At 34.0% G+C, this 22,341-nt stretch overlaps 1 protein-coding gene across 2 annotated transcripts in view; it reads right to left on the reverse strand.

Annotated features, from left to right (window-relative positions):
* Positions 1–4,578, reverse strand: part of LOC127722048 (fibronectin-like) — a 72,391-nt gene extending 67,813 nt beyond the window's left edge. For both annotated transcript variants that reach the window (XM_052228894.1, XM_052228893.1), the window contains exons 1-3: positions 4,436–4,578; positions 1,218–1,520; positions 134–477 (exon numbers count right to left, since the gene is read on the reverse strand). In XM_052228894.1, the coding sequence (XP_052084854.1) occupies positions 134–477; positions 1,218–1,520; positions 4,436–4,475 (687 nt within the window). In that variant the 5' untranslated portion in view covers positions 4,476–4,578. The remainder of the gene's footprint in view (positions 1–133; positions 478–1,217; positions 1,521–4,435) is intronic.
* Between the last annotated feature and the right edge of the window lie 17,763 nt (positions 4,579–22,341).

Below are 22,341 nucleotides of genomic sequence, written 5' to 3' on the forward strand. Positions count from 1 at the left end.
ACAAATCTGATATACAGCAAAAACGATGACTACTGAATCAGAGGCTCCCGACTATGTACATGCACATCCAGAATGTGCATGGCGGGATTAACATTTTTGCGGCCGCCCCCTTTTTTTCCCTAATCCTACTTACCGTGGAACCGTAAACTTCAACTGTAAAATTAGTTGGTGCACGTATAACTACTTTTCGTTTTGTCCTAAAAGAAATCTTCGTAGGTTCTGATAATTCTTCTGATTTGTCCATAGCTTGTACTTTGATTATATAAGTCGACGATGGTTTCAGTTTACTGATTAAAAGAGATCTTAGTGTCGTCTGCTTCACATTAGAAATTTTATTACCCAACATTTTCCACGTGACTCGATAGCCTGAAATTAAATTTCGTTTCGTTTTTGGACGTCTCCATTTTATTTTGATTGATGTTGGTGTGCTGTCTTTAATTTTCAATCCTCTTGGAGGTCCAACCGCTACTTCAGAATCTGCAAAGATATAAAATAAATCCATCCGTGAAAAATTATATTATTTCATTAAAGCATGTTAAAACCCTACATGTTCTAAAACGAAAAGGCAATATCATTAAGCAGATAGAATGCATATACTTCCCGTTCCAATCTCTAGTAGTAGGGTTGACATTTTAAATGAAATTTTATAATGTGAAACTATTAAGATAAAAATAAATAAATAAAAAAGATAAACTTTCTTGACCGAGACGATAGCAGTACACTTCAGTATTGTCTGTTTTGGTTTTAGCGACAAGAAAACCCTACTTACATGTAACTTACCAAGCGAATTCTTGACCGAGACGATAGCAATAGACTTCAGTATTGTCTGTTTTGGTTTTAGCTACAAGAAAACCCTACTTAACTTACCAAGCGAAGTCTTGACCGAGACGATAGCAGTACACTTCAGTATTGTCCGTTTTGGTTTTAGCGACAAGAAAACCCTACTTAACCTACCAAGCGAATTCTTAACTGAGACAATAGCAGTACACTTCAGGTTTGTTGGTTTTTGGTTTTAGCGACAAGAAAACCCTATTTAACTTATCAAGTGTATTCTTGACCGAGACGATAGCAGTACACTTCAGTGTTGTCTTTTTTGGTTTTAGCGACAAGAAAACCCTACTTAACTTACCAAGCGAAGTCTTGACTGAGACAATAGCAGTACACTTCAGGTTTGTTGGTTTTTGGTTTTAGCGACATGAAAACCCTATCTAACTTACCAAACGTATTCTTGACAGGATCTGACCACTTGCTTTCCTTTCTTCCTCGGACAGCTTTCACGGAAAACTCGTATGATCCATTGGATGTTATCACATTCAACCTTTTGACCTCAACTTTCGTCGTATTTAAATATTTATATTGATCTTCTCCAGGAATGTTTCGATACCTAAGGGTAAATTGTGTGCTCCGTTTCGAATTTCTGTATTTGTCTATCCATTTCACACGGAATACATTTGGGGATATGGCGTATGCACGCAAGCCCACTGGCGGTGCTAAACATCGGACTTGACAAAGCAAGCAAACTGGAAAAAATACAAATACAAATACATTGGCGAAGACATTTTAACGTGGGCTCTTTTTATATTTATGTTCTTTTTCATTCAAATTTGTGCATTACTCTAGGCTAAATATGAAGACGATCATAAAAACAACAGAAACATGAATGACAAAACTAAACATATAAGTTCAAATTACTCAATCGATTTTTTAAAGCATAGCCTAGAAACTTCCAATGATATAGATTATCGGCTAATGTCACCATCGGAGACAATCGTAGTAAAAACACGAGATAAAACATTATACATTTATTTCCCGTGCCGGAGGGAGATCTGAAGATTTGTTCACCCAAGAATATTCATATTTCACGAGGACTCTGCCCGAGGGAAATATGATTTTTCGAGGGTGAGCAAATCTACATATCTCCCGAGGCAAAGGGAAATGAATGAGAATGAAATATGATGATTTGTTCACTGACACGTGGGATAGTCTCAACCAATCAAATATTGATTAAACTATCAATATGTTTAAACAGTGGAATAAAATCATTTATTTCATCCTCAGACATTTGATAAAAACATTCGCTAAACATTTGCATACTTTTGTCAGGATCGCTCGATACCGAAAATTTAAAAACCAAGGATCTATATATACAACATGTTGTGATGACGTGTGACCCCCAAAAAGCCTAAAGAAAACCAAAAATACAAAAGGCACACCTGTGCCTGTTTCGCTCACCTGGTGAAAAAAATCGCAAGTTTTCTAATAAGGATTGATTCTTATATTCACATATTATAGCTTCTCTTTGTGTTGTTGATCATTTTTGCAATTTAGATGTTTAACTTAGCTCCTTTTGTTTTTATATAATTGGCAAAATTGCAAAAAAAATATCAGTATTACAGGGGCAATAACTTCAAATTTTGTGCAGTTAATCTTTTAAGCCAGTTCCTATAATTTTCTATAAAAAACAGCAATACTGCAGAAATTGAAAAATGTATATTTTAGGGGTAATTATTCCAAGACAAGTTTACAGATCTTTCTGAAATTTTCAGAGTTAAAAGATCTTGTCGTGTTGATCACTGTTGCAATTTACACTTTAAAGCTAGCTCCTATATTTTTTCACATTAACAGCCAAAAACTGCAAACAAAAATGATTATTTCAGGGACAATAACTCCAAAACAGGTGGACAGGTTTTACTCCAATTTTTAAGGCAGGTACATCTGGTTGTGTTGAACCTTTTTGCAGTTTACACTTTTAACATAGCTCCTATAGTTTTCATGATAACAGTAAACAACTGCTAAACATTGGAAATAACTCGATATTCCTGAGGCAGGTTTTTTAAGTTTTCTCCAATTTTCAGTGTGGATACATCTTGTAATGTAGATAATTTTTTTGTAATTTACTCTTTTAACCTAGCTTCTATAGTTTTAGAAACACTGACAAGGAAATGAAAAAAAAAGATTGATATTAACATTTCAGCATGTTCAGGGCCATTAACTCCAAAATAGGTGAACAGATTTCCAAATTTTTAAAATTTTTAGGTTAGATAGAACTTGTTGTGCTGACCATTTTTACCCGTCAGTTTTTTCTCTAAATGCTATAGTCTTGGAAATATTAGCCAAAACTGCAGTTTCATCCCTAAGTTCTATTTAGACATGGCGGTCGTGTTGGTTGGTCAACCTGGACGAACATAATTATCACAAACTTAATAGACATGATAGAAGACATCCTTCGGGAATGTCGGGTGAAATAGACATATAATGGTTACAATCCATTTAGCAGTTTCAGAGAAGATTTTTAAAGAAAAGTTTACCCGGCTTTCAATGGGTATAATTTTTATTCTTTTTGTTTTATAAGCTCTCACTTGTTTAATAAGTTTTGGATTTTTTCAAATATTTTGGCCGTGAGCATCACATATTGTAGAAATGCACATCTGGTGCAGAAAAATTGGTACTGTTAATTTTATTACGGACGACGGACGCAAAGTGACAGCAAAAGCAAACATGTCCCTTTGGATCAAGTGAGCTAAAATTTAAAAACAAAAACGTCAGAGTTGATCTTTATCGACATAAAATTATATGTTGCCAGGTATTGTCAATCGTGTTAACATTGTTTTCAAATAATAATAGTGGGCCTTTTCCAACAAGATGATTTATTCATTTAATATAGGTACCGTATGTCATGTATGTGTAATGTTCGCGGAATTCTACTTACATGTAGCAGTAAACTAATGGATAATCTATATAGTGTATTAAAGACAGAATTAACAGCTATTTGGGGTTATAAACCAATTAAAGACTCTTTTGTGTAACTATACATTATTATATTTGTCAACATATATTTGTTCCTCCGTTATGAATAAGACTATAATATCTGTTCCAAATATTCTATACCCTTTATTCCGGAACAAATACTGTAATATCTCTTTCAGTGGAAATAATATTACAGAATATTTCTTCCATTTGTAACTAATGTTATATACATGTTATAAAGGAATGTCTATTTCATGACATAATTAACTCTTTTTTCATGATATCCGTAGAAGAAGCGAGTAATATCGATATACAATTGTATCTAACATAAATAAATATAGTGGAGCATGATCATACACAAATTTGAAAGAGAAAAAAAAATGTGGTGTAACCGTTACGGTGAATCGTGAAAGACTGGACATGTATCTAGGGTTTGATGTCTCCTTTAAATTTCTTTTATTCAAAACGATCTCAATCTTAAATAACCAATTGAAATACTTTCAGAAATACTAGTAGTAAAAATTCGGGCAATTAAAATTCACATAATTTATTTCAATAAATTTCTAATAATTAAACTAACACGCGCGTGTGCACATAGGCCATGCTAATCGGTACAAATCAACTGCAGCTGTTAACTCAGTAGAACGCACATCATAAGATAGTCTAAGGAACAATCAATACCACTTACCAATAAGGTCAAAGATCACCAGATAGTATTTCTGTTCCATTTTACTCCAATTGTTTTAATTTGAAAAAAAATCCACCATTTTGGACGTTTTCTTGTTATTTTTCATCTTATCTGTCAGAATCTGAAACTTTGACCTCAAAATACTTCACGATTTAAGAGGCCACCGACAGGAAATCTCATCTCGAGATCTACTTTATTGGATAAGTGATTTGTTAAAGATAAGTTACGTCACAGAGGATTAATTTGTTTTTGTTAAAGTAATCCCACAAAGAATCAATATACTTTGTACTTTGTTTAATGTTCACGGATATTAACTAATAAATAATTGAAAAGTAAATTAAGAAATTTGTAAAAGGTCAAAGTGTGACCTGACGAACAAGAGAAGTACAAAAAATGTATACGTGCATTTTGACTAATGTTCATCTGTTCCTCACTTTCATTATATTCTAGGTTTGTCCTGTTTGGTGCGTATATATATACGGTTTAAATAGTAGGTCGGGACTTTACTATCCGTGTTTTATGAGGGGCCTGATGGGGGGGGGGGGTCTCATCACGAATCACGAGTTGATTTTTTTGTCAATCACGATTCACAGAAAATAAATTTTCATGATCACGGACCACGTAAATATAAAAAAAAAAATCTGTAGAAAAACGGATCACGATAGCGAAAATGCGCCGATCACGATCGAAGAACGAAAATAACCCATCTTTTATCTTGAAAGGAGAAATGGATATTATCTATAAAATTCTGTAAAACAGTTCCGGTTATCTTTTTTTATTCGAATCATCATTTTTAAAGTCATAATTTTCTCAAAAGTGGCTTTCGGTGCAAATGGCAGCCTTTTGTAATAAAATATATTATAAATTTCTTGACAAAATAAATAATTTGTTTCAGAAGGGAAGTGAAGAAAATGGTTTCTTTCCATTGAAAATAAGAGAGGTCAACATCTCTTTTCAATAAAAACGTCTTGTGCTTGTATGTTATTGCAAACAATATAAATAGGTTTTTTAATTCGAAAAATTGTTTGTCCCGAGAGAACAAAAAACATGTTACCCCAACCCCCACCAAACAAAAGATGATCTATATGCCTCATATAAATGAACAGAGATGTGGGGTGAACGTTACTTATTGAGACAGAAACCAAACAACCAAACACATCCGTATTGAACAAAAATACAGGAGGGGTCGGATGGGGGTCCTCTATTTCTTTATTCTTTATTATTTAGACAATTTTTCTCTATTCTTTATTTATTTTGTCCATTATTCCCTTTTTTCTTCATATTTAAGCACCCCATTAGTCTCTCTTCTTTATTTTTTTGCCTACTTTTTTCCTATTCTTTTTATTTTTCTCCTTTATTCTACACTTTTTTACCATTATTCTTTATTCTGTAATCCCCATCCAGACCCTCATACAGGATACGGTATTTATTCTGTAATCCCCATCCAGACCCTCATACAGGATACGGTATTTATTCTGTAATCCCCATCCAGACTCTCATACAGGATACGTTATTTATTCTGTAATCCCCATCCAGATTCTCATACAGGATACGGTATTTATTCTGTAATCCCCATCCAGACTCTCATACAGGATACGGTATTTATTCTGTAATCCCCATCCAGACTCTCATACAGGATACGGTATTTATTCTGTAATCCCCATCCAGACTCTCATACAGGATACGTTATTTATTCTGTAATCCCCATCCAGACTCTCATACAGGATACGTTATTTATTCTGTAATCCCCATCCAGACTCTCATACAGGATACGGTATTTATTCTGTAATCCCCATCCAGACTCTCATACAGGATACGTTATTTATTCTGTAATCCCCATCCAGACTCTCATACAGGATACGTTATTTATTCTGTAATCCCCATCCAGACTCTCATACAGGATACGTTATTTATTCTGTAATCCCCATCCAGACTCTCATACAGGATACGTTATTTATTCTGTAATCCCCATCCAGACTCTCATACAGGATACGTTATTTATTCTGTAATCCCCATCCAGACTCTCATACAGGATACGGTATTTATTCTGTAATCCCCATCCAGACTCTCATACAGGATACGTTATTTATTCTGTAATCCCCATCCAGACTCTCATACAGGATACGTTATTTATTCTGTAATCCCCATCCAGACTCTCATACAGGATACGTTATTTATTCTGTAATCCCCATCCAGACTCTCATACAGGATACGTTATTTATTCTGTAATCCCCAACCAGACTCTCATACAGGATACGTTATTACTATAATACATGCATGCTGAAATACAAGCTCAATAAACTGGTACGTTCAATTCCTTTAACCAGTTTCAGAGGCGGATTAGGGGGGGGGACAGGGTGCCCGCCCCCCTTTTGTGGGATAAATTTGGTTGATTATTTAGGGATCACTGAAGCATGACTGGAGCGGGCCCCCTCTTATGGCAGTCAGTGCCCCCCTCCTTTATGAAAATTTCTGGATCCGCTACTGAGTTTGGTATGGGCTCAGCGGCATTCATAGACCATTATCTTTATCATATTAATGATTGACTATACATATTTATATAATGGATTATATTTTTTAATGTGATGTTTTGTTGATCACATTAATATATCAAACCAGTAATATATATGGACTCATTGAACTACAACCATACTTACATTTTTGTACGCGGTCTATGCTACTTATCTTTATATATGTAGTGGTATAATGCTGTGTATGCGGTCTATGCTACTTATCTTTATATATGTAGTGTTATACTGCTGTGTGCGCAGTCTATGCTACTCATCTTTATATATGTCGTGTTATATTGCTGTGTACGCGGTCTATGCTACTTATCTTTATATATGTAGTGTTATACTGCTGTGTACGCGGTCTATGCTACTTATCTTTATATATGTAGTGTTATACTGCTGTGTGCGCAGTCTATGCTACTCATCTTTATATATGTAGTGTTGTACTGCTGTGTACGCGGTCTATGCTACGTATCTTTATTTATGTAGTGTTATCCTGCTGTGTGCGCGGTCTATGCTAATCATCTTTATATATGTAGTGTTGTACTGCTGTGTACGCGGTCTATGCTACGTATCTTTATATATGTAGTGTTATACTGCTGTGTACGCGGTCTATGCTACGTATCTTTATATATGTAGTGTTGTACTGCTGTGTACGCGGTCTATGCTACTTATCTTTATATATGTAGTGTTATACTGCTGTGTACGCGGTCTATGCTACTTATCTTTATATATGTAGTGTTGTACTGCTGTGTACGCGGTCTATGCTACTTATCTTTATATATGTAGTGTTATACTGCTGTGTACGCGGTCTATGCTACGTATCTTTATATATGTAGTGTTGTACTGCTGTGTACGCGGTTTATGCTACTTATCTTTATATATGTAGTGTTATACTGCTGTGTACGCGGTCTATGCTACTTATCTTTATATATGTAGTGTTGTACTGCTGTGTACGCGGCCTATGCTACTTATCTTTATATATGTAGTGTTATACTGCTGTGTACGCGGTCTATGCTACGTAGTGTTATCATGTGTCATGAACGTGCCCTGATCTTCTTTCATTCATACTAAATGCTACATGTACTTGATAGTTTACAAGATTAAAGAAAATAACTCATATTGTTAGACCGTAGTGGCGGATCTAGGGGTTGTAGAGGGCGTACGCCCCCTTTGTTAGCCAAATAAATAATAAATGCCATGTTTTTCACGATGTATTTACATTTTTAGTATACTCGTTTAGTACAAATTTCGTCTAGCTCTGCTCGGCAGTATATATTCAGTTATAGGGAATTACTTATAAAAAAGAAGATGTGGTGTGATTGCCAATAAGACAACTCTCCACAAGAGACCAAATTAACACAGAAATTAATAACTACAGGTCACCGTACGGCCTTCAACAATGAGCAAAGCCCATACCGCGTAGTCAGCTATAAAAGGCCCCGAAATGACAAATGTAAAACCATTCAAACGAGAAAACTAACGACCTAATTTATGTACAAAATAAATTAATGAACGAAAAACAAATATGTAACACAGCAACAAACGACAACCACTGAATTAAAGGCTCCTGACTTACCCATTTTCAAATTTCCTGGATCCGCTCCTGGACCGTACTGTTCAACTAAATCAATGTCAGCTTTTTATTTTTTCCTAAATAGTAGATTTAAGTGGAAACTGTGCAGGCACTACATTTAATAAACTTATGATAATTTAACAAATTCACCTGTTAAGTTTATCTCCCTTTGTATGCGATGGTTTTTATTATTGTTAAATTCAGTAAAAAATCTCCGATTGACTTCAATGTAAACCTATTTCTTGCTTTAGCTCTAGAAATCAGAATCTTTCATATATCATTCATCAAAGTACAAATATAGCCCCATCTTTTGCAACTATAAAACATAGGATCATGCGGCATTTTTGGGCCATTCACATGGCCTTACTTACAAACACTGTAGATTCGCGCCTTCCAGTTTCTTATTGACGACATATTCGTCGAATTTGTAGGTAGACTTTTTCAACAAATTGTCGGCATTCCTATGGGAACGAGCTGTGCGCCTCTCCTTGCCGACCTCTTCTTATTTTCATATGAGACGGAGTTCCTCCAGACACTTGTCAAAAACAAGAAGATCAAACAAGCCAGATCATTTAATTTCACATTCAGATATATTGATGATGTTCTTTCCTTTAACAATCCAAATTTTTCTGATTGGGTTCCATTAATATATCCTCCAGAACTAGAAATTAAAGAAACAACAGACACGGCTTCCTCCGCCTCATTTTTAGACTTATAACTCGAATTTGACATCTCAGTACCAGAATCTATGACAAACGAGACGATTTTAATTTTGAAATTATCAATTTCCCCCACCTTAGTAGCAATATACCAACTTCACCTGCATATGGGATATACATTTCCCAACTCATTCGGTATTCAAGAGCTTGCAGCTGCTACTCAGACTTTATAAAACGTCACCAGTGTCTGAGCAGAAGATTGATGAACCAGAGTTATGCCAAAGAATGTCTCGTCCTTTTCTAAAAAAAGTTCGTCGGTAGTTACCAAGACCTTGTTGATAAATATTCCGTATCAACTTCAAAAATGATACATGATCATGATGGTCTTGAAGTATAGATTCTAGGTACTGACGTTGTTTATTATCTTAATTACGTGTTATAGTGTTCTTTTATTTATCGTTGTTAATTACTAACCTTAACAGTTTTGTCCATTTTTGGTAATATCCTTTTGGCGTGGCTCGGTACTTATGCATCCCGTCATTGTGTTGTTGTGCTGTGGTCATTTTTTGTATTCTTGTCTTTCATTTTTGCTTATGTGCTTTGTCTATATGCCATTTTGTTTTTCTTTGTTGACATATTTGTTTGTTTTTATAGTGATTAAGATTATAACACAATGTTGACTGCTGCATTTTTACCTATTATATATAAAAAAGAAGATGTGGTATGATTGCCAATGAGACAACTCTCCACAAGAGACCAAATGACACAGAAATTAACAACTATAGGTCACCATACGGCCTTCAACAATGAGCATTTTATTTTATTATCTCTGGTATTTATTTTTCCCCGGGTTTTACATTTCGATAAGCCGATAGACCGATAGACCATTCATGTTGTCGAAATAACTATCGTAATCTAAATACTAGGATTTAGTACACCATGGATTTCACTCTGGTATACTAGTATCTAACACCATGGATTTCACTCTTGTATACTAGTATTAGTGCGATATATGCACACAAATGAAATCATGGGGTTCAAAGAAAGTTGAAATTGAAAGAAATAAATAAAGAAAAAACGGTTTCAAATTTTAAGAATTTAATTTAAACTAATTTTTTGTAGAGGTTATTGATGTGTAAACTAGGCGTCTGGCTCCTAAAATGAAGGACGTTTTGTGTTTGCAGTTAATCCACTCAGTTTTACACATTAAATACCTCTAGATAAATGTGTTTAGTCCTACAGTAATATCACAGCAAAGAATCCTCGCAGATACTTAAAAGCAGCTGATATATAGATCATCATTTCTTACTCTCTAATAGCGGCTGCTGAACTTCTAAATAGATACACACAATTATACAGAAGCAAACATTTACGTGAAATACATTTGTTGATAAGAAAATATGTCTTTACAGTAAAATATATCATTGTTGATTCACTAAAAGAAAACCTGCAAATATATTTTGATTTACACGTGTATTAGTATGGAAAGAAAATCAGCACTTCAAATACACAAAAAAAAATCGTTTTCTAGAATGGTAAATTGTTCACTTAAGTTTCACTATAGACAAACAAGTGGAATCTCCAAAAATATCTCTGATATTTGTAGACTGTCGGACAGCGATGGTATCACCTATGTTTAGTCGTACCAGAGCTGACGTCGTCCCCGTGTGTATAGAACGAACATATTTAAGTTTTGGTACTATTTGGACTTCTGATAATACCGTTGAGTTGTTCTTTACAATACTGAATCGTGCTTCGGAGACTGTCAGAGTTAAAAATATTATTATCAAATAATGACCTGGCTTCTCACAGTGAAACGTTCCGGTGTTCATCAAAGCTGAAAAGTTGTGAATGCCATACGAGTTCTTTATTCCATGGAATATGATTTGGTTATTATTGTTGAACCCACCACACGCCTGTACAGCAACTATAAATGAAAGAAAGAAACACATGTAAGAGGGGCTAGATGGAGTGAGGGGGTCCTTCACTTCTTTATTTTTTAATTATTTTACCATTTTTCTCTATTCTTTATTTATTTTTACCATTATTCTTTATATATGAGTACCTCATAATTCTCTGTTCATTTTTTTTCTCTATTTTTTCATTTCTTTTACCCTTAAATTATTCTGCACTTTTTTGCTCTTTAATCGCTATTTTTTAAACCCCATCTAGACCCTCATGTAACTATTTTTTAAACGGTATACCCGTAGAAAAGAGAAGAAAACAATGTTAATAATAAAAATGATAACAATTTACTTACATGAGGGGATCGACTGGGGTCCCTGATTCCCTTTTCGCTACCCCCTTCCTACCTCTTCCCGCCCCGTCATTCCCATTTTCCCATACCCATGTCCACCCCTCTTAGATCATAGTTGACATTAATATTAACTACTTTACGAATCATTATGTAAAAAAAAAACCGTTTTAATAGATTGAATAAACATTTTTTATCGCTGATTATTGTTAAGGCCACAAGTTGTAGTTATGTCTCTTTACCTACCCTAAATTGTCAAAACCAACAAATTTTTTAATGTTCGTGTTATTGGGTTGCTGTCTCATTGCAGTTTTCTCCCGCATCTCTTTTAATTCATAAATAAAGGATGTTTAGCTTAAATTTAAAAAGAAAGATATCCTCCTTTAAACCTCTAAGTTGTTTTACAAGACCTTAACAAACATTAACAGAACTCTTACCAGCTTCTTGGTTCAGACTAAGAGCCTGTTGTATCTGAGTAATATTTGCTTCCATGCTGGCTTGTACCAAACCAAAACTATGAAACGCATTGTCTATTCGAATCTTAATATCCCGTATCTCCGATTCGGATTCTTTTCTAGAATTATTTAACTCCGTTTCAAGATGAAGTAACCGATATTTGGAGACAGTTTTGCTTTCCAAGTTTGCTATTCTTTTCTGGACTTCTAAGTTTTCCATTAGAATATCTTTAGACTTCGATTTCCAGTTCTCAGTTTCATTTTTCATCTCTTGTATTTCTCGCTGAAGCTGACCGGCTAAATATTGCTCTAGTTGAGTGCGGTATTTTCTCTCCTCGGCCAGCAGATCCGTTAAATCGTTGTAATGAGAACTGACTTTTGACGGGGTAGCTGTGTCCAGCAAAAATGAATTTGAAAAAGAAAAACACAACAACAAGAATAAAATCATTTTTGTCATGAGTTAGTCTATGTCCATAAGTACAAATGTATTAAAATCCAAGAGGTGTTGTAAAATTACAGTCTCGTAGTTTAATGTCCTTTGGGAATACTTATATCGCTATGAAGTACACGGACTATCTTGTATGCATTTCGACGTAAAATAAACATATCAGAAATCTTACATCTATCAGTAATATATAGACAGTTTCAGTCCGTATACACAACTAGTCAATATGAACTGTTTAAATAATATGGTTATTATGGAGGTTTCATGTTCATAAGACTTGTTTGCTCGTTAACACAGAGACGGAAGATAGCAAAAGGAATAAACAAGAATCACGAGTCGCTCGTTAACATAGAGACGGAATATACCAAAAAGAGAAACAAGAATCATGAGTCGCTCGTTAACACAGAGACGTAAGATACCAAAGGGAGAAACAAGAATCATGAGTCGCTCGTTAACACAGAGACGGAATATACCAAAGAGAGAAACAAGAATCATGAGTCGCTCGTTAACACAGAGACGTAAGATACCAAAGGGAGAAACAAGAATCATGAGTCGCTCGTTAACACAGAGACGGAATATACCAAAGAGAGAAACAAGAATCATGAGTCGCTCTTTAGCACAGAGACGTAAGATACAAAAAGGATAAACAAGAATCATGAGTCGCTCGTTAACACAGAGACGGAATATACCAAAGAAAGAAACAAGAATCATGAGTCGCTCGTTAACACAGAGACAGAATATACCAAAGAGAGAAACAAGAATCATGAGTCGCTCTTTAGCACAGAGACGGAAGATACAAAAAGGATAAACAAGAATAATGAGTCGCTCGTTAACACAGAGACGTAAGATACCAGAGGGAGAAACAAGAATCATGAGTCGCTCGTTAACACAGAGACAGAATATACCAAAGAGAGAAACAAGAATCATGAGTCGCTCTTTAGCACAGAGACGGAACATACCAAAGAGAGAAACAAGAATCATGAGTCGCTCGTTAACACAGAGACGGAATATACCAAAGAGAGAAACAAGAATCATGAGTCGCTCGTTAAAACAGAGACGGAATATACCAAAGGGAGAAACAAGAGTCACGAGTCGAAGAGAGATTGTCAATATCATGGCAAAAAGGAAAAACAACGCAAAGACAAACACCATACTACAAAACATTAAATTAAAAACTCAAAACTGAGCAATACGACTCCACCAAAATCCCGGGGGGATATCAGGTGCTCCAGAAAGGTTAGGAGATCCTTTTCCACATGTGGCACCCGATTTAAACCTTCTTTTCAGATTCTGAAAAAAAAAGATTTAGACCGACAAAAACAATATACAACTTACCATCCAACTTTCTCTATATTTGCCTAGAACCTTATACCTATTTCCTTAGTTTCACATAACATTCCTATAAAAAATCCAAAAACTGTGACTTCGCTTTTCTCTTCATTAAAATATTTTAGTGATGGCATTTTCATTATCTGATCTTTTTTATATATACATACAAACGTTTATTTCCTATTGTATTTTCAGCCAAAAATTAAGCAAACGAAAACCTGGTATGATTTAACCAGTAATTCCTTGGCATTAGAATTGAAGTGTAACAAATATTGGTTCTTTTCTTGTATATATAGTCAAATAGCGGCGTAGTTGGCCGTACGCGCCGTTCTTTGGTCAACACTTTTACATTCAAATAGAACTAATACATTCTTATGTAGTATGTCAGTCGTTGTCTTTTGCATTATATGGGAGATTTTATCCCTTAAGGGGTTTGGTGTTGATGGCAAACCGTTTATCGTCTTTACAACTTTTTAAATGTTCGGCGTGATTTAGGGCTAGATATATTATATATAGACTTGCCTATGAAGATATTATTCTAACTACATCAGTTATGTTTTTGGATTTTTTTTTTTTTTGTTGTTCGTTAGCTGTCTTGTTGATGTATAATTATTCCTCAACTTCTTCTTTCATTCATATACAGTCATATCAGTTTGTATAAGTTGAACGTTCGTCCATCATTCAAATTATATATAAAAACGTTATCTTAAACTGGTTGTACCTTTGGATCAAACGAGATCTATTTGGCAAGATCTTTTTGCTCCTAGGAACCGTTAATATTTAGATCATGCGTCATTATCAGTTTTTCCGATTTTGTTGGCGAAAACGAAAACACCATATCAGACAGAATATTTTGAAAGAAAATGGTTTCATATTTGGTGTTATGCTTATGTTTTGCATTTTCTAGGTCGTTTTTGTTTGACTCAAGTACGATTTCTCCGGGCGGAGGAGGCTCAGGAATAACAGATAAACATTACTATGATTTACTCGATTTAATCATGGAAGAACGAAGATCACGCCGGCAACTGGAGCAGTATGTAGGTGGTCCATTACAGGGAGAATTAAAACATCTACAAAACGAGACCCTTTCATTGAAGACGAATTATCAAAAGTTGGTGTCTGATAATGTGAATCTTAAAAATAAATTATCGCGTTTGGAAAATGAAACCGGCACAAGAGATGAACTTCTTCAATTTGAACAGAAATTAAACGATACAAGAGACGCTTCCGGGAGACAAATTCAACAAGTTAAGACTTATGTTGACAATATTTCACGTAACTATAGTTCAATTATTGACGCAATATCTTCAAATGTGGCAAACATGACGCAGCAGCAGGATGACGAAAGTATCATGGGTAAGATAACTATCATTTTTATCAATATATTATTGATATTTGTATCAATATAATTAATATAAGTTGATCGATAATTTTATCTATTTTTTTTTATCAAGATACAATCGGATCAAATCTCATCTATCGTAGAATATGCAAGGGACTGTTAGTAAAACCATATAAATAACAGTAACTGTAATATCTTGGCATCATTAAAACAGTTTATGACAAAACCTATTCTATCGTTGAACAGTTTTGGACAGTTCTTACCTAGAACAGTTTTAGACAGTTCTAACCAAGAATAGTTTTAGACAGTTCTAACCAAGAATAGTTTTAAACAGTTCTAACCTAGAATAGTTTATGACAGTTCTAACCAAGAACAGTTTTAGACAGTTCTAACCTAGAATAGTTTTAGACAGTTCTAACCTAGAATAGTTTATGACAGTTCTAACCAAGAACAGTTTTAGACAGTTCTAACCAAGAATAGTTTATGACAGTTCTAACCTAGAATAGTTTTAGACAGTTCTAACCCAGAACAGTGTTAAACAGTTCTAACCTAGAACAGTTTTATACAGTTCTAACCAAGAACAGTTTTAGACAGTTCTAACCAAGAATAGTTTTAGACAGTTCTAACCAAGAACAGTTTTATACAGTTCTAACCTAGAACAGTTTAAGACAGTTCTAACCTAGAACAGTGTTAGACAGTTCTAACCTAGAATAGTTTTAGACAGTTCTAACCAAGAATAGTTTTAGACAGTTCTAACCAAGAACAGTTTTATACAGTTCTAACCAAGAATAGTTTTAGACAGTTCTAACCAAGAACAGTTTTATACAGTTCTAACCTAGAAGAGTTTTATACAGTTCTAACATAGAACAGTTTTAGACAGTTCTAACCTAGAACAGTTTTAGACAGTTCTAACCTAGAATAGTTTTAGACAGTTCTAACCCAGAACAGTGTTAAACAGTTCTAACCTAGAATAGTTTATGACAGTTCTAACCAAGAACAGTTTTAGACAGTTCTAACCAAGAATAGTTTATGACAGTTCTAACCAAGAATAGTTTTAGACAGTTCTAACCAAGAATAGTTTATGACAGTTCTAACCAAGAATAGTTTATGACAGTTCTAACCTAGAATAGTTTATGACAGTTCTAACCAAGAACAGTTTTAGACAGTTCTAACCAAGAATAGTTTATGACAGTTCTAACCTAGAATAGTTTTAGACAGTTCTAACCAAGAAAAGTTTATGACAGTTCTAACCCAGAACAGTTTAAGACAGTTCTAACCTAGAATAGTTTTAGACAGTTCTAACCAAGAACAGTTTTAGACAGTTCTAACCAAGAATAGTTTATGACAGTTCTAACCTAGAATAGTTTATGACAGTTCTAACCTAGAATAGTTTATGACAGTTCTAACCTAGAATAGTTTTAGACAGTTCTAACCTAGAACAGTTTTAGACAGTTCTAACCTATAACAATGTTTGACCGTTCTACACTATGACAGTGTCGACAGTTTTAACCTAGAACTGATTCTGACAGTTCTACCATAAAACAGTTCCTATCAGTTCTATCTCTAGAACATATTTGGACAGCTCCATTGTTTTTTCATTGATTTGTCTATTTTCTTTCTTTCTTTCTTTTTGTTTCTTTATTATTTTTTTTTTTTTTTTACATTTTTATTACTTTGATCAATATTATGCATAACCAAATCTTCCTGTATGATATCGTTGTTCCGTTTAAGGATTGATTATCTAGTAAAGTTCATTCTTAGAATAGTTTTCATTTTCATTTTTATACGACCGTTTACGGGACGTATTATGGTAAACCGTTGTCCGTCCGTCCGTCTGTCCGTCCGTCGTCAACATGTCGGGCAATAAATCAAAAATGCTATAACCAATTTCCATGGAACTTTGGTGAAATGTTTGTATCTATTGACGTAAGCTCCCTTTCGAATTTTATAAATTTTAGACCTTACGTTTCCGAGTTATGAGATTTTATTCATAAAAAGGGGGAATTTTTTGGTTTTCGGACAATAATTCAAAAATGCTTTGAACGGTTTTCATGAAACTTATAGTATAATGTCGGGTATGAAAACAATCCCCCAGAAATTTACATTTTGTTAGCTTACTTTCACCAAATCTCTACTTTTCAATATTAGGTGGTGCAAAAGAACGCTTTATAAGAAAACTCTACAAAAAGCGTTATATTTTACATTCTTATATAAGGTTCTAGATAGGGATTACAGAATAGAGAATAATGAACAAGAACTGCACAGAATAAAGGGCAATCAAATAAAGAATAGAGATAAATAGAACAAAAAATAAAGAAGAGAGAATAACGGGGAAAATAAATAAAGAAGATAGATAAATGGTCAAACAAATGATAGAATAAGGAAATGCAGATACCCCCCCACCCTTTCTCCCATTTAGACCCTCTTATATGTTTGAGAATCAACTTGGAACCGTGTATTTTTCTTGAAAAATAGTTTTAATATTGCGGGCTGAATAGGGCTCAAACTATATAGAATACTAATCGGATAAAACGTACATCTTCATATTTTTGTTTTTACAGTTGGTTTACAAGCATGCGATGGATTCATGGTTAGGCACTACATCGTGGATAGTTATTATACAGAGAAGATGAAATTTTCCAACGTAATAAACTCGTATGGCTTCCAGAATACATCAGCCTTGCAAAACGATGGTAAACTTATTTGTGAAAAACCTGGACTGTATCTATTCATAGTAACATTAATGTCAAAAGATTCAAATTCTCGTTTTAATATCGTTTTGCATGATACTGCGGGTAAATATCACTTCTTAGCGAGTGTTCAGATTGCTCCGGTGTATAAATCTAGTTCGTCCATAGATATGTACCACAGTGGAACAGGATCCGCTGTGATACAGCTGAATACCAACGATACAATTTATATAGAACCCAAAAATGTTAGACATACTTACACGAGTATGAACTGCATATCTGTCGTGAAGCTCAAATAACTCTCTTCTATAGTATCGTGACAAAATCATGGAACTCAATTTCGCAAAATGGCTGAAAGGATGCTATCAGTCTTTCTTATTATGAGGGTCTGGATACAGAAATAAAAGACCCCCCATCCAGACCCCCTTTTATTATAAGTCCGCGTGTAATAAACTTTTGAGTTTTTGTTCTATATATAAAAAGGAGATATAATCTTTTCACTGTATTGTAACAAGTATAATAGGTTAGGGTGAAGGTTGGCGCCTGTTAAAACGTTTAAACTCGCTGCATTTTTATGCGCCTGTTCTAAGTTAGGAGCCTGTTTTTCATTGGTTGTCGTTTGTTGGTGTGATTCATAAGTGGTTTTCGTTTCTCGTTTTATATATAGATTAGGCCGTTGGTTTTCCTGTTTGAATTGTTTTACACAGGCCTTTTTGGGGCTCTTTACAGCTTGCTCTTCGGTGTGAGCCAAGGCTCCGTGTTGAAGGCGTACTTTGACCTATAATTGTTTACTTTTTACACATTGTGACTTGGATGGATAGTTGTCTCATTGGCACTCATACCACATCTTCTTATTTATATAATTTGAATGAAAGATGTAACAGGCGCGGTAACAGGAGCGGATTCAGTCGGGGCGCAACATCTAACACCAAATCTTGGATTCGCGCCTGAGAAATTTTTAGTCCACTTTTCAGCATAGTATTGCTTCATCACATGCACTTGTCTCTTAAAAAAAATCATATATACCTTATAATGTTATATTAAGGTATATATATATCTATATATATATATATATATATACAAGTCTAAATTGAAAACAACGTTCAAACCTATGATTGCGTTGGATAAAAACCGCAATTTTTATACATGTGCATGCAAAACAAATTTCTTGGTAGAGGGGTCTAAATACAGCACAAACAACATTTTCCAAAAGACCAAAAAAAGTGAAAAAGTATATTTTAACAAAACGCATTTGACTAGCAGGTCGAACAACTGATGTTCTTAAACCCTGCTGATATATATATATATATATATATATATATAGAAGTCTAAATTGAAAACAACGTTCAAACCTATGATTGCGTTGGATAAAAACCGCAATTTTTATACGTGTGCATGTAAAACAAATTTCTTGGTAGAGGGGTCTAAATACCACACAAACAACAATTTCCAAAAGACCAAAAAAAGTGAAAAAGTCTATTTTAACAAAACGCATTTGACTAACAGGTCGAACAACTGATGTTCTTAAACCCTGCTGACTGCCATTGGCGATTGCCAAATAAATTGATCACCAGATCTAACAAAATGGATCTTAATATTAATTTAATACCAAACAGAAAACAATAAACTTGTGGAAAAGATGGTATACCACAAACATGAGGTGCACACATTTGTACACCATATCCGGATTTCGACAATTAATGTCTCTTCAGTGATGTTAGGGATCGAAACGGTATTTGGAAGGCCATATTTTATATATTTTTTCGTTTGGGCTTGTATTATATTTTCCTTCGGGTTTATATGATCCGTTCATCCTATTTCGACTCTTTAAAATTCAAGAGTCTTTCCTAAATTGAGGTAAATTTTATGGCCTTCCAAATACCGTTTCGATCCCTAACATCACTGAAGAGACATTAATGTCGAAATCCGGATATGGTGTACAAATGTTTGCACCTCATGTTTGTGGTATACCATCTTTTCCACAAGTTTATTGTTTTCTGTTTGGTATTAAATTAATATTAAGATCCATTTTGTTAGATCTGGTGATCAATTTATTTGGAAATCGCCAATGGCAGTCAGCAGGGTTTAAGAACATCAGTTGTTCGACCTGTTAGTCAAATGCGTTTTGTTAAAATAGACTTTTTCACTTTTTTTGGTCTTTTGGAAATTGTTGTTTGTGCTGTATATATATATATATATATATATGATTTTTTTCAGAAATAAGTGTATGTGTGCCACATCTAGAAATACACACATTGGGACACAAGACGTGAATCAAAATTATATGATTAGGAAAATAAAACTCAAATAAGATTTCAATTTATCAACTCACAAACAGCAAAGTTAAAGAGATAATCTTTGCAGACACCGTAGTTTCAAAAATACCATTAGAAGATCCTGATCTTATTGTTATCACATATCGGATAACCTTTATAAATGAATTGAGTTTTTAAACAACAGTGGAATTTCTTATTACACTGTAACAGCAGAGCTATATGTCAAATATCCGATTACCTTAAAATTTGTAAACGCAGTACGTTAATAAATACAAAAGGAAGTTCGTGATCTTATTAACAACAAAGCTATTGATCGAATATCTGATTACATTTGCAAATATACTGCGTTTATAAATGCCCTTGAAAATTCATGTACAACAAAGCTACAGAATAGGTCAAACATTATATTATCTTTGCAGATACGCTGTGTTTAAAAAAGCAAACAGAGGAAAAATCATGATATACATCCGTTATAAAAGAGAGGCAAAAGATACCAAAGGGACATTCAAACTCATAAGTCGAAAATAAACTGACAACGCCATGGCTAAAGAAGAAAAGACAAACAGAAGACAATAGTACACAAAACACAACAAAGGGGTCAACATAGAAAAATAAAGACTGAGCAACACGAACTCAAAAACTGGAGGTGATCTCAGGTGCTCCGGAAGGGCAAGCAGATCCTGCTCCACATGTGGCACATATAACCGAATAGTTTCGTTGGTGCTCATAGCAAGAGTGACACTGTTATTGCTTGATAAGTTAAGGGTTAGTATAAACAAACATTTTGTTCAAATATTCTAACCTCGAAACGGTACCTGATGATTGGAAAAGAGGCATCATCAAACCCATACACAATTCAGTGTTCGTCTTTAATATTGATAATTGTAGAGGTATCACGCTTACTCTTATGCATATTAAGTATATTCAAAGAAGTTTGGAAGAATTTGTAAAGACATATTTAGAAGAAAATAGTATTTTAGGCGAGACCTAGGGGGGCATTTAGAAAAAAAAAGAAGACCTGAGGAAAATATGTTAACACTATACAAGGTATAACTGTTCTCGCTTTCCGTGACCTATCCAAAGCTTTTGACAGAGTCTGATGAGATGGTATTTTATATTTATTGAGGAAAAACAGCATTCAAGGCAAGTGCTTGAAATTGATAAAATCACTTTATAATAATGTATCAAATATGGTATTGTTTGGTGCTAGTGAAACAAGTTTCTTTTACCAGGAATTTGACAAGAAACAAGGCTGTGTTTTGTCTCCGACACTTTTCTCTGTTCTAATAAATGCCTTCGTAGATTTGCTTGAAGCCAGTAATTTGGGCGTCGAGGTCTCCTGACAAATTTTGAAATGTTTTATGTTTGCTGACGATGTAGTCCGTATTGGGAATGTCAATGTGTCCCTCTAATCTATAGTATGGTAGCAACTATATTCAGAAATATGCAATGGGAAAAATAAAGAGTTCCTTCAATATTAACAATTTTAGGTCATCCTTTGATTGAATTGTGTCAATGGTGTTACCAATTTAAAACATGCATTTAGTTTAAATATCAAACAACTGTTCCAATTTGTTGTTAAGGTTAAAATGACTACTTATTGACATTATTCCTATAGCTATGCATTCTATTTAAACATAAATTTCAGAAGAAATTGTTGTATAAAAGTTAGCTGTTCTAATTATTGCCGTTTTTTATATTAAAAAATACCCGTAAACTGAATATATGTAAAATGTTGTAGACTGAATGATTAGATAATGCCTATCCTCCGTATACAACCTGAAAACACTTTCATTTCTTAATAAAAAATGAAAATTATTGCATTTTTATATAGTAACACCACTGACCCTTTAGTAACTCCAATGACACAAAAGTATCACCATTGACAACAAATTTCAAATTTTACTTTTATTAAGTACTGAACACAAAACAAAGAACATCGAGCAAAAGAAAAAGCAAAAAAAAATAATTCTTAGGCTAAAAAATCTCAAATTATATAACATAACATCAATTACTAAAAATGTCAATAGTGTTACTAAATAGTGTCATTGGTGTTACCAGCATACACCAGTTTTTGAAAACTTTGTATATGTAATACATGATAGTATTAAAACATTGTTAAATAAGTATTGTTTTTCATAAATAATATGATGTTTCGCTTGTTAAACATGAAAGAGACACAAAAAAATACTGATTGTCATAATATATTCAGTGGTGTTACTAATCTGGTCAATTGCGTTATTTTATCAAAGTGGTCTCACCATTGACAGTAACACCAATGATTTACAAATGTATTTTTAGATTTAGTTACAAAATAAGTGCTCCATTCCCCTATTTTATATGTTGTTCCTGGTGCATGTTTCTACAATC

Source organism: Mytilus californianus, unplaced genomic scaffold (assembly GCF_021869535.1).
Source record: "Mytilus californianus isolate M0D057914Y unplaced genomic scaffold, xbMytCali1.0.p SCAF_12, whole genome shotgun sequence".
Classification (NCBI taxonomy): Eukaryota; Metazoa; Mollusca; class Bivalvia; order Mytilida; family Mytilidae; genus Mytilus; species Mytilus californianus.